Genomic DNA, 14,439 nt, shown 5'->3' with positions numbered 1-14,439 from the left:
ACAAGTTGCATATGTAAATCTAGTATACATATGCTGACTGATTAAATTAGGCATATTAATATATCCTTGAAGGAGTATTGTTATTGCCAACTAAAACGATTTCAAATTATTTTTGTTAATTGAAATAAAGCTGAAATAAAATATAAATATGGCAAAACTATGACAAAAATATGACAAACTTAAACTTAGAAATAAAGCCTGGCAACTAACTAAACTTTAGTTGAAATAAAGTTCTAAAACTCATTAAAACTGAAATAAAATTATTATTTAAAAAAAAAAAAAAGACAAAAGCACATCAAAGTCCTAAAACGGTCAAATTCGAATGAAGACTGAAAATATAAATACAAAAAAAATATTGAATTAAAAATATTTAATATTTGGAATTTACATTAGCCTTTCATAATTAATTGTGCTAAAGTAAATTATTAAATTGACAACACTATTTTAAAAGAAAATTAACAATGAAAGCTGAAAACGCAGGTTTCAAACCTAAAGGGGTCATATGATGCGATTTCAATTTTTCCTTTCTCTTTGGAGTGTTACAAGCTCTTGGTGCATAAAGAAGATCGCCAAGACTGAAGTCTCAAATTTAAAGAGATATTCTTTATAAAAGTTAAGAGTCAACCACACCTACCTAAAACGGCTCGTTCTAACACACCCCCACATGTCTACGTCACGATGTGGGAATATTTGCATAACGCCGCCCAAATGTTCACACAAAGAAAGAAGGCGTAACTTTTATTCTCGCTGTAGTATTGTTGCCGCCGCCGCCATGTCATGAAGGCACTGTGTGTTTCATTGTGGAAGGGAAACTACTTTGTTTGGCCTTCCAAAAGAGGACGATATCCACTTCGTCATGCCTGGAGCTGATCCGTGCGGGTCGCTAATGAAATACATCAACTTTGCACTGTGGATCGCCAGATCGGCTTTCACCGTAGACAAAGCAGAGTCCAGCCCGGGGTCGTCACATGTGGTTGCTGCAAGCCCATCCGCCGCCGCTCACTCTAGGCCGCCATGTATGACACGGTGTTTCATTGTGAAAGCGAAACTACTTTGTTTGGCCTTCCAAAAGAGGACACGACTAGAAATCAGTGGTTAAGTTGTATTTACAACACTGTTCCAGAACAGTTCAACCCAAATATTCAGATGTGTGCAGCACATTTTATGGAGGATGTTTCCTGATCCTGGTAGAGTAGACTACAATGCCGGCTGTTCTGACTCACAGACTGTAAGTAAGTTTTTTATATTTAAAGAATTTGCTGATTGAAACTGAAACTGACTATTCAAACGTGAGTTTTGAGCAGTGTAGAGTAGCATTTGTAGTTTGTAATTTCTCCGATCACAAATGCAGACATGGTTTTATGTTTACGTGGCGTGATGCAAAGCAACGCGTAAAGAGACAGTATAAGTCATTATAATCCGTAATTATGTCCCCACTGGATGCAACAAATGCCTCGTTTATAATGGGTTTTAATGTTTTTGTCTCGTCGCTCCGGCCGGGACAAGGCATCACAATATGGCAAGGGGCGTAACATTTCCGTCACACGCTTGTGGTATTCGGCCAATCACAATGCACTGGATAGCTGGCCAATCAGAGCACACCTCGCTTTTCAGAACGATGAGCTTCGTAAAAATCGACGCGTTTCAGAAAGGCGGGGCATAGAGGAGAAACAATAATGTACAGTATGTGGAAAATAATGTGCTTTAACCTTAAACCGCATAAACATTTAATTACACCAAATACACAAAATAATGTTCTTTTTAGCAACATCATATGACCCCTTTAAACTGTGAGCCAAATGTCTGAATTGACTTAATTGATAAACCTGTTCCTACCAGCCCAACAAAAGCGCACCTGCGAAAGGAAAGAAAGGGGAAGACAGCAAAAGGACACACAAAGAAAGAGAGACAAGCTGGAGGGACGGCACCTACCTCCGAATAGTCCAGCTACAGCAGAGGGCTCAGAGTGGAAGAGAGGAGTGTTAGGGTAGGCAGCCAGAGAGCAGAACGAGTCTGACAGGCCAAGAAACAAAAGCAAAAGGAAACCAGAAAATTAGTGAAGAGAGACAAAATTAATACAAATAATAGCAGGGGGGAAAAGATACAAAAGACTGCATATTCTATGTTCAAGTAAGTCAAGACGGTGGAATTAAAACGAATAAAGGTACTAAGAGTAATTTGGGGTGAAAAGCACGGGGTAACGCCATTATGTTTTCTGAGGTCAGAAAACATACATCGCACTGGGACGTCTGTACCTGAGAGGAAGCAGCCCATCCGAGCAGAGGGCTCGACGGGTGATGCAACAGAACCGCTCGAATCAATAAAGGGATTGTAATTATCTGGAGAACCAAGAAACGAAATTGACATTTGGGAAAAACTTTAAAACTTAACACTCTAAGGATGGGAAAACTAAAAAAAAAAAATGGTAAACGCAAAATCCAAGAAAAACAGCAAAGCACAACCAAGCAAATGTTTGAGTAAGGTGGTCCAGAGACCATCGTACAGACCTTCAGAAAACCACCAAGAAGCAATTAACTGAGGCTTAGTGTGAGTAAAAAGGACCACCAAACTCAAATAGGCTACATGTATTTTTAAGCAGTTAATTTGTACTTGATAACAGCCATTCTCACTCTTGATCACACTCATGTATTGATATTAGAAAAGCATTACTCCATCATAAAAGCCAACTCACCATAATACAGCTGTACAAACACAAACACTCTTTACAGTAGCAACAAACCATCTGTCCATCACTCTCTCAAATATGTTATTGTTCGCTCTGAGAACATAATAAATACAGTCCCTAGTGTAGAACAAACTCACAGAAGCTAGACTTCCTTTATTGCATTAACACAAACACATACAGTGTTTCAAAACCTAGGTCGTGTTCAGAATAGCATACTTTTTACATTTATACTGCACAGTATGACAATTTTGAGGATCACTGTACCCCACAATGCAGTGTGCGCAACCTGACCTTGTGTTTCCAATGTGACAAAAGAATAGGAAGTAACAATTTTTGATGAAACTTCCACAATTATTTTTTTCTAGACTCATGACGTTTTAGTTATTTAAATTACAGATAGCTTTTCATTTTTCCCCCCAATAATCAAGAAGCAGTTCAGATTAAAAAATGCATGCAATTTGTCTTAAAGCATGTAATAAAATCTCTTTAGTTTAGGGACCAATTCTAACTATTAACTAGTTGTTATTAGCATGCATATTACTAGCATATTGGCTGTTTATTAGTACTTATAAAGTACATATTAATGCCTTAAATTTTGAAGTACGGTAACATTGTAATACTACTAAGAATTACTAATAATTCTGTATAAAATATGTCATGCTGTATAACAAACGCAAATGCTATTTAATTAATTGATATATAAGTATTAATAATTTAATTTATTTATTTTTTAACATGGGTGTTATTCAGGCTATAACTGTGCATTATGCAGTAGGCTAGTATTCTATTTTGAGTTTTTTTAGGCATCACCAGTGCATTTAAGCTTTTGAGCTAGACATTGTCAAAAATACTGTCTAGGTAGGCAGCTTACTAGGTTTTGAGTACACAGCCGGTATTAACTTGAGACACACGTATCAGATACTTTAAGGGTTACTCGGGTCTCGCCTGTTCTGCCCAGCGGGTCTTTGTACACTTGATGCGTTGGAGCATTCAGGACAAAAATGAGAGTGGAGGGAAAACAGACCGGCACGCAGCAGGTGAAAGAAAGCAAACAGCACACTACATGAGAGAAAAGAACAGCAGTTTACCACCGAACATTTCATGACTGGGTGTCCTAGAGGAAAAACTAACAGCATCTGAAGACACAACAGGCAGATGGACAGGATCTGGTTTTGTAAGGAAAGGATTTAAGTTTGGAATGGAGTCATCAACAGCCTCTGTAGACGAGAAAGGATCTACACGTCCAAAGACAAGACAGAAACAGAAAATAACAGGAAAAGGTTAGAGAGAGACAGAGAAAGCATGCAAACACAGACTAACAGACAAATGAGGTGGAGTCTGTTTGGTCTGGACGCTTTCAGATGTAAATAAACTACCATTGCACTAGACTGAATGAGACGTCTGACATGGAATGGAATGCATATGTAACAAATCATGCATCTAAGCTAAATGGATACGAATGATTCTTTGAATCATGACAAATATTAGAACTCATAAAAATGTATTTGACTGGCTATGCCTACATTTCAGTAGAACTTCATTCTGATATAAAGCTTTAAAGTTCTCAAATAAATCTAAAATATATAAATATTTCATTTAATATTTATTTTATAAATATTAAATATTGATATACACAATATTAAATATTACTATTATTAGTATGTTTTATTAGTAAGCTTTAAAGTTGTACAAAATAAGATAATGTCATTGCTATTAATAATTATTTTTATAGTACAACTTTGAAAAAAATTACTAGCTGTGCCAAAGTTTCTGTAACCTTTAACCTGATTTGAAGACAAAAAAGGTACACATGCAATATTATTAAATATTATTAAAGATGCAATTCAGATTTTATCTACTGAAATAGTTATTTAAAAAAAAGAAAAAAAAAGAAAAAGAGATTTAATTTGACGTCATACTTTCTTAAAATAAATTTGACCAAAATCCAATATGAAGTTTAAAAACATGCCTCTCCTCTTCATTTTCACTATGAACATGTTAAATTAATTTTAAAGGAGTAGTTCACCCTAAAATCAATTCTGTCATCATTTACTCACACGTGTCGTTCCAAGACTTGGAATATATTCCACAAGTCGAAATGATCACTTTTACGAGGCTTTTTTGGATCGGTTTGCATTATGACAGCCCCAGTTTTAATTTCCTTCAATTATATGAAGAAGTGTGGCAAAGGGAAAACTAAAAAAAAAAAATGGTAAACGCAAAATCCAAGAAAAACAGCAAAGCACAACCAAGCAAATGTTTGAGTAAGGTGGTCCAGAGACCATCGTACAGACCTTCAGAAAACCACCAAGAAGCAATTAACTGAGGCTTAGTGTGAGTAAAAAGGACCACCAAACTCAAATAGGCTACATGTATTTTTAAGCAGTTAATTTGTACTTGATAACAGCCATTCTCACTCTTGATCACACTCATGTATTGATATTAGAAAAGCATTACTCCATCATAAAAGCCAACTCACCATAATACAGCTGTACAAACACAAACACTCTTTACAGTAGCAACAAACCATCTGTCCATCACTCTCTCAAATATGTTATTGTTCGCTCTGAGAACATAATAAATACAGTCCCTAGTGTAGAACAAACTCACAGAAGCTAGACTTCCTTTATTGCATTAACACAAACACATACAGTGTTTCAAAACCTAGGTCGTGTTCAGAATAGCATACTTTTTACATTTATACTGCACAGTATGACAATTTTGAGGATCACTGTACCCCACAATGCAGTGTGCGCAACCTGACCTTGTGTTTCCAATGTGACAAAAGAATAGGAAGTAACAATTTTTGATGAAACTTCCACAATTATTTTTTTCTAGACTCATGACGTTTTAGTTATTTAAATTACAGATAGCTTTTCATTTTTCCCCCCAATAATCAAGAAGCAGTTCAGATTAAAAAATGCATGCAATTTGTCTTAAAGCATGTAATAAAATCTCTTTAGTTTAGGGACCAATTCTAACTATTAACTAGTTGTTATTAGCATGCATATTACTAGCATATTGGCTGTTTATTAGTACTTATAAAGTACATATTAATGCCTTAAATTTTGAAGTACGGTAACATTGTAATACTACTAAGAATTACTAATAATTCTGTATAAAATATGTCATGCTGTATAACAAACGCAAATGCTATTTAATTAATTGATATATAAGTATTAATAATTTAATTTATTTATTTTTTAACATGGGTGTTATTCAGGCTATAACTGTGCATTATGCAGTAGGCTAGTATTCTATTTTGAGTTTTTTTAGGCATCACCAGTGCATTTAAGCTTTTGAGTTAGACATTGTCAAAAATACTGTCTAGGTAGGCAGCTTACTAGGTTTTGAGTACACAGCCGGTATTAACTTGAGACACACGTATCAGATACTTTAAGGGTTACTCGGGTCTCGCCTGTTCTGCCCAGCGGGTCTTTGTACACTTGATGCGTTGGAGCATTCAGGACAAAAATGAGAGTGGAGGGAAAACAGACCGGCACGCAGCAGGTGAAAGAAAGCAAACAGCACACTACATGAGAGAAAAGAACAGCAGTTTACCACCGAACATTTCATGACTGGGTGTCCTAGAGGAAAAACTAACAGCATCTGAAGACACAACAGGCAGATGGACAGGATCTGGTTTTGTAAGGAAAGGATTTAAGTTTGGAATGGAGTCGTCAACAGCCTCTGTAGACGTGAAAGGATCTACACGTCCAAAGACAAGACAGAAACAGAAAATAACAGGAAAAGGTTAGAGAGAGACACAGAGAAAGCATGCAAACACAGACTAACAGACAAATGAGGTGGAGTCTGTTTGGTCTGGACGCTTTCAGATGTAAATAAACTACCATTGCACTAGACTGAATGAGACGTCTGACATGGAATGGAATGCATATGTAACAAATCATGCATCTAAGCTAAATGGATACGAATGATTCTTTGAATCATGACAAATATTAGAACTCATAAAAATGTATTTGACTGGCTATGCCTACATTTCAGTAGAACTTCATTCTGATATAAAGCTTTAAAGTTCTCAAATAAATCTAAAATATATAAATATTTCATTTAATATTTATTTTATAAATATTAAATATTGATATACACAATATTAAATATTACTATTATTAGTATGTTTTATTAGTAAGCTTTAAAGTTGTACAAAATAAGATAATGTCATTGCTATTAATAATTATTTTTATAGTACAACTTTGAAAAAAATTACTAGCTGTGCCAAAGTTTCTGTAACCTTTAACCTGATTTGAAGACAAAAAAGGTACACATGCAATATTATTAAATATTATTAAAGATGCAATTCAGATTTTATCTACTGAAATAGTTATTTAAAAAAAAGAAAAAAAAAGAAAAAGAGATTTAATTTGACGTCATACTTTCTTAAAATAAATTTGACCAAAATCCAATATGAAGTTTAAAAACATGCCTCTCCTCTTCATTTTCACTATGAACATGTTAAATTAATTTTAAAGGAGTAGTTCACCCTAAAATCAATTCTGTCATCATTTACTCACACGTGTCGTTCCAAGACTTGGAATATATTCCACAAGTCGAAATGATCACTTTTACGAGGCTTTTTTGGATCGGTTTGCATTATGACAGCCCCAGTTTTAATTTCCTTCAATTATATGAAGAAGTGTGGCAAATTTTGTGTTCCAGAGAAGAATGAAACTCATGCGAGCTTGGAACGACATAAGAATGAATAAATGAATACAGAATTATCATGTTTAGGCAAGTTATTCCTTTAAAAGTGGTAGGACAGCAGAGGTGTTGGACAGTGTAGAAGCATACTTAAAACTCCAAAGAGCTTCAAGGTAATACATCTGTGAAGGTTGCTGAGTGTGTTTTACGCTGTATAATTCAATAAACACAGAAAGCTGCAGGCTTTTTATGGTTCTGCCTGACTAATATCGGAAATCAATATGATATCAGTTCTGCCACGTTAAATATCATGTTACACACCCTATCAGCACTTTCAGATAAAAATCAGACTCTCATTTATCAGACTTTACAGATTAGACAAATAAAATGCATGCAATAAGACCATGGATAGCATTTTGGATAAAACTCCAGAGGGAACTTTCATTGCTTCAGTTTTGATTACAGAGGAGAAGATAGTACTGATGTAAGCTTGATTTCAATCAGATGCATATTAATGCAGATCTGTGAGTTCATGTGGTGTGGACAGCTCACCTCCCCATGTGTTGGCTAAAGGCAGGCCGGTGGAGAGAGGCAGGGAGGGCTGGAACGCGGGCTGCAGGCCTAACTGCAAGTATAATAGTAATAATGATGCTCGTCTTAGCATCATTAATAACGCATGTCCCAGTTACTCCTTGGGTGACATCATCATTAAAATCACATACGCCTATAACGTAATCGCGGAGTTTAACTTGTCGTCATTGTGTAGTCCTGCATAGAGGCCTAATAAAACACTAAAAGCTGAAGATGGATGCCAAACGACTGCACATGTGCACTCATGCACCAACTGGGAAAATAATCCCTACCAGATTGGTTATAATGTGCAACACAGTAAAAACGCATTTAAAAAAATCATGGCGCAACATTGAGCAGATCTAAATTTAATGCTGTGGTCAACACTTTTCATTTAATTTAAATTTTATTCGCGACAGCCGTAATGGACTTAGTTTAACGTTAACTGTACCGCAGCATTTGTGTTGCCATAGTTTCTACAAGCGGAAACTGAGGATATGCGGATATTACATCATTGATCGGTGACAATAACCAGGGACGAGTCATTATTTAAAATTGGAATTTCTCTGGATTTAAAAAAAATTCTTGGGAACTTTTGGTATAACAAATGCACAACTGCATGAAATATATCACACCGTGCAAATAGTTTTTGGATATTTTATAACGAAAATCTTACATATTGTGCCTTCAATAAATACCCATGTATAAGTCTTGTATGACCTAAAAGACCATTTTGATCTGTACTGAAAAAAACAAACAAAAAAACAATTTATATATAGATATAGATAGATAGATAGATAGATAGATAACACATTTTAATATTTTTTTAATGACAAAGTTTTTCTATAATATATGTGGCATTTTTAAATTAAATTCCGGAAGTATAAAAAAAGAATATCAATTATTTTATATAAAAAGTACACTAAAACAGTAACATTGAGAAATAATATAACTCAAGATAACAGTTTTCTATTTGAATATATTTTAAAATGTAATTTATTATTGTGATGGCAAAGCTGAATTTTCAGAAGCCATTACTCCAGTCTTCAGTGTCATATGATCCTTCAGAAGTAATTCAGATATGCTGATTTGGTGCTCAAGAAACATTTCCTATTATTATCAATGCTTAACAAAAATAGTGCTGCTAATAGTAGTGCTACATTTTGGTTTAAGGATTCTTTGAGGAGCAGAAAATTTTAAATAGCATCATTTAGTTGAAATTGAAATCTTTTGTACCATTATAAACGTCTTTACTGTCACTTTTGATCGATTTAATGTGTCTTTGATGAATAAAAATAGGAATTTCTTTCAAAAACCGACCCCAAGCTTTTGAACAATACATATATAAAACTATTACCTGTTATTGAAGCTACTGGGTGTGGAGAACAGGTCAATGGCTGGGGCGGAACTGATGGTGCCCGTTGCTGTTGATACGGGAGACGCAGCAGTCGTGGAGGGCTTCTTGGACAGTTCCTTCAGGCGCTGCTCCTGATGGAAGAATCAAACCGTGTAACCTTGCTAATTGGGTATGCTCCAATAGGGAAAAACTCCTTTCCACTTTTTCATAGATGGTGTTGCATACCTTAAGTGCTTTTAATCGAGCCTGCTCCTCCTCCAGAGCTGCCTGCTTTTCCCTCTCAACAACTGTGGTGAAAGAGATACCCGTGTTGGCCAGGGAGGACACCGCATTGGACAGCGCACTGGCTCTGTGTGGAAAGACAGGGGGATATGGAGATAGAATGGTTGCATAATTCCAAATAAATAGCTTATGATCCACAAATAAATGTAAAGAGATAGATTTAGAGTTTCACAAACATGACTTTAATTCACAAATAAATAAAATAATATCTGCAAATAAATTTTTTTTTTAAATGTGTGCGTATATGTATATATACAGTATATAAAAAAAAAATTTTTTCCCCACAAACACAACTTTGCCTGGCATTCATTTGTAAATCGCGTCCTGTACATTTGTGGATCGCTGTGCACATTTGTCGATTTGAACGATTAGTCAATGAAGTGTGGCTGTTATCTGAGTGGCCCGAGTAGACGGTGGGTGGAGTCCATGCATTTATGGATTGTCAGCGTTTTGACGCTAGATGTGTTTCAAAATCCACAAATGCATGCAGCGATCCACAAATGCATAGAAAGAAATGCATTCACAAATGTACAGGGAGCGATTCACTAATGCGTGCAGCGATCTACAAATGTACAGGACGCGATTCACAAATGAATGCCAGGCAAAGTTGTGTTTGTGACAAAGATATTTGTGAATACGTTCTTTATTTGCAAATCTCAATTTTATTTATTTGTGAATTTAATTCATGTTTGTGAAACTCTAAGATTTATTTGTGGATCTCATTCTATTCATTTGTCAATGTTTAATTTTTGTTAATCTCCTTACATTTATTTGTGGGTCATAATCTCCTTATTGGGAATTATGCAACAATTCTATCTCCATAGGCAGAGGACCTGATCCATTCGGACCATGCGATGTCACAGTGCGTTATTACCGCCATGTTTGTGTCCGAGTCACAGCTGCGCAACCGGTTTCAGTCATTGGTCACAGCAGCCACAACTACCAGAGGAAGATCAACGAAATACTCCCGGAAGGTTCCCAACAAGGTTACAATATGGTCGGGATATGTTGTGCTGTTAGCTGTATAACAGCCGTCAGAGAAATTCCAAACTACAATTTTATTTGACCCCAAAGGAGTTAGATTGGCGGAATAAATGGTTGGCTTCAATCAGAAGGGACCACTGACAGCTAGGGTTGCCAACTTCAGAAAAGGAAAATATGGGACAGTTGTGATTCTTTATAGGAGAATAAGGGACAGAATAAAGGACACTAAAATATTACCTGGTAAATATTACCACATACTGTATGTCATGTCTACAGTTATTTATACATAAAAGGTGTATAAAAGGTTCTCAAAAATAATCCCATTTGTTTTGCTTAACCTATTTATGTGCAATTATTCTAAAAAGAATTTTAAAGTCATACAAAAAAAAAAAAAGTCACACGACCTGAGTAAATTGTACCATTGTGAATTGTTACTGGCTGTACAAGTGGTGTAGTAATTTAGGAGGTGGATATACTGTGAAATTACTTGGCCTACATACATATATATGGCATAAAATTTGAAAGCATAACAACTGAAAGTCTGAAACGTCAGTCAGTAAAGCATTTTTAAAACAATTTGAACTAAAACATTATTGCAGCCATATAGCCTATGAATGAATGAAAATGCATGTTTTAATTAAAGAGAACTTAAGAGTGTGGGCTGATTTTGCTGCTTGAATAATGAGATCCAAGTTTAAGATACTCCGGAAGTAAAAAACGTCTTCCCTAAAGTAGACTGCATGTTTTCTTGTCTTGCTGGATGTTTGGCTCATGATCAATAATCATGTTGTTTGCATTCGCCCAAACTAATCTGCCGAAAACAAAACGCACACAACGCAGAGGATTCTTCAAGCCTTCCTCGAGTGGCTACATTCGCAAATAAAACAATGCTTTGTCCAAAAAGAACGATTAATTATCAATTGTGCTAATGTTAGCAAATTAACATTAAATATAGATTGTGCAGTAAGCTAGCTAACGTTATCTTGTTACACTATCATTGACTCAAAGTGCTTTGAGTTGATGTCAGTTTTAAATGTACAAGTAATCAGCACCTTACATTATTATGACCTAACTGTTACACTTGCTGCACCCATGTTAGTGTCCTAAAAATACAATTAAGTCCAAAGCTCAGTGTGGGAAATGGTAGTAAAAGATCATTTATTATCTTAATATATTATTATTTATTAAATCTCATTTAGATGTGCTGTGTTCGTTGTCATATTGGACACAAAAATGGCGGTGAGCATAGCGGAAGTGACGTCTTCGGTACCCATGAATACAGTAAACACGCCACTGTTGAAATCGCTAGGGTTGCATTAGTGGACATCAATGCTACTAGCATGAGCACAGAGCACATTTTACTGCTTCCGCTACAGGAACCCAGTTTGAACCTGGACTGTCTAAACTGCAAATTATCAAAATCATGTACATTCCTCCTACACTTAGTTTAAACACAGTTCACTGATTATTTTAGAAATATTTGTCACATCAAAATAATAAAATTAAATGACATCACTCATAACCCCTAAAACCACCTGTCCTCAGATCAAAATGTAATACTTCAAGCAGATTAAAATATTAAATCTAAGAAAAACTGAATGACATTACTTTAAAGAAACATGACAGGCCACAAAAAAAAGAAGCATGAAAATGTACACACTGAAATACACACACATTAATCCAAAATAATTTTTGCATACAAACAGCTGTAATGTAACTTTTTTTTTTGTCCCATTGAAAGAATAACTGAGTAATGATTTGATATGAGAATATCAATATCTTGTGAATTTAGTTAAATGTTGGTTTCTAGATGGCAACAGAAATGCTGTTTTCATCATAAAAATCATAGAACATAGCTCAAAATCCCCTTCACTTGGAAAAACTGCACAGAACTTATAGCCGGACAAAAAACTCCCTGAAACGCCTCTCTCCCACACATGCTCAGCACATCCAAAAGTCACACACACTCGCTGAATGCAGAGCATGAGGAAAGCAGCCCCTTCACATACTAGAATGTTCAAAATTAACTGCTTGAAAATCACTGTACCTGCTGGCGGCCGTGGAGTCTTTGACTTTTTTCCCCTCTAATGAAGCCAAATGCTGCTCAAGGGCATCCAGAAGGCTACTGTACTGAAAAAAACAAACAAAAAAACAATTTATATATAGATATAGATAGATAGATAGATAGATAGATAACACATTTTAATATTTTTTTAATGACAAAGTTTTTCTATAATATATGTGGCATTTTTAAATTAAATTCCGGAAGTATAAAAAAAGAATATCAATTATTTTATATAAAAAGTACACTAAAACAGTAACATTGAGAAATAATATAACTCAAGATAACAGTTTTCTATTTGAATATATTTTAAAATGTAATTTATTATTGTGATGGCAAAGCTGAATTTTCAGAAGCCATTACTCCAGTCTTCAGTGTCATATGATCCTTCAGAAGTAATTCAGATATGCTGATTTGGTGCTCAAGAAACATTTCCTATTATTATCAATGCTTAACAAAAATAGTGCTGCTAATAGTAGTGCTACATTTTGGTTTAAGGATTCTTTGAGGAGCAGAAAATTTTAAATAGCATAATTTAGTTGAAATTGAAATCTTTTGTACCATTATAAACGTCTTTACTGTCACTTTTGATCGATTTAATGTGTCTTTGATGAATAAAAATAGGAATTTCTTTCAAAAACCGACCCCAAGCTTTTGAACAATACATATATAAAACTATTACCTGTTATTGAAGCTACTGGGTGTGGAGAACAGGTCAATGGCTGGGGCGGAACTGATGGTGCCCGTTGCTGTTGATACGGGAGACGCAGCAGTCGTGGAGGGCTTCTTGGACAGTTCCTTCAGACGATGCTCCTGACGGAAGAACGAAAATCACGTAACCTTGTTAATTACATTGCTATTTGGCTATGATCCAATTTAAGGAGCTCTTTAACTAAAAAAAAAATAATAATAAAAAAAGAAGGTTGTGACAAGTGTTGGGCAAGTTACTCTGAAAATGTAATCAAATTACTGATTACTCCTTTTAAAAGTAATCACATTACTGTTCTGATTACTTTATTTCAAAAGTAGTTAGAAATTAGTTACGTTACTTTTTTCTCCATTAAATTGATGAAATCCCAGCATACACGCTCCCGATAAATATTTGTTATTAAAGCATCAACATTCACAGAACACTGTTATTTTTAACTAAAGCAAGCGGCTGCTGCGTGCATGGTTTGGCATGGCAGAATGCCAACAAAGAGCGCTGCATTTATAATCTCTAAAAGACATCTCAGGTCATCGCAATCTCACAAATCTCTGTTATAACACAATAAATATATGCATAATGAATTGTTCATAATGTCTACAATTCATGTGTTATAATGAGGATTCGTGAACACGCAAATTTCAGCACTGCGTTGCTCAACGCTGCAAACACGTGTTAAGTGTCTATTTAGGCTAAATGTTTAGCCTAAATAGAAACTCTGCATACGCTTGCACTTGTTAATCGTTTATATTAGTTCAATAGATGAAGAACAATTTATTTGAATCATTTTATTCTCCCGCATCCTGCACACAGACAGGTGTCTACCCGCCCGCACCAACACTCGTCCATTTTGTCCCGCACTGCTGTGGTGTCGGGTCTCGCGGGAGCAGGTCTATAATCCACTGGCACTTGACTCGACAGTGCGTGTGCTACATCCTTTTTACAATCTCTAGATTATAAAACACTGCATTCTGTCAGCAATGTAACGCGGCAGTAACGTATAGAGACTTCGACTTGTAACTATACTCTAATTACTATTTTGAAAATTATAACGCGTTAAATTACTCCGTTACTAAAAAAGTAATCAAATTACAGTAACGCGTTACTAAGTAATGCGTTACTGCCCAACACTG

At 35.3% G+C, this 14,439-nt stretch overlaps 1 protein-coding gene across 1 annotated transcript in view; it reads right to left on the bottom strand.

Annotated features, from left to right (window-relative positions):
* LOC107548832 (phosphatidylinositol-binding clathrin assembly protein-like) overlaps positions 1-14,439 on the bottom strand; it is a 58,824-nt gene that overhangs the window by 983 nt on the left and 43,402 nt on the right. The window contains exons 9-14 of the mRNA XM_016229655.1: positions 9,273-9,403; positions 8,636-8,658; positions 7,898-7,966; positions 6,248-6,394; positions 2,256-2,339; positions 1,933-2,013 (exon numbers count right to left, since the gene is read on the bottom strand). Of these exons, the coding sequence (XP_016085141.1) occupies positions 1,933-2,013; positions 2,256-2,339; positions 6,248-6,394; positions 7,898-7,966; positions 8,636-8,658; positions 9,273-9,403 (535 nt within the window). The remainder of the gene's footprint in view (positions 1-1,932; positions 2,014-2,255; positions 2,340-6,247; positions 6,395-7,897; positions 7,967-8,635; positions 8,659-9,272; positions 9,404-14,439) is intronic.

The sequence above is a fragment of the Sinocyclocheilus grahami genome, unplaced genomic scaffold (genome assembly GCF_001515645.1).
Source record: "Sinocyclocheilus grahami isolate Dianchi unplaced genomic scaffold, SAMN03320097.WGS_v1.1 scaffold356.1, whole genome shotgun sequence".
Classification (NCBI taxonomy): Eukaryota; Metazoa; Chordata; class Actinopteri; order Cypriniformes; family Cyprinidae; genus Sinocyclocheilus; species Sinocyclocheilus grahami.
The sequence above is the reverse complement of the archived record's forward strand: the minus strand, read 5'-3'. Positions and strand labels throughout refer to the sequence as shown.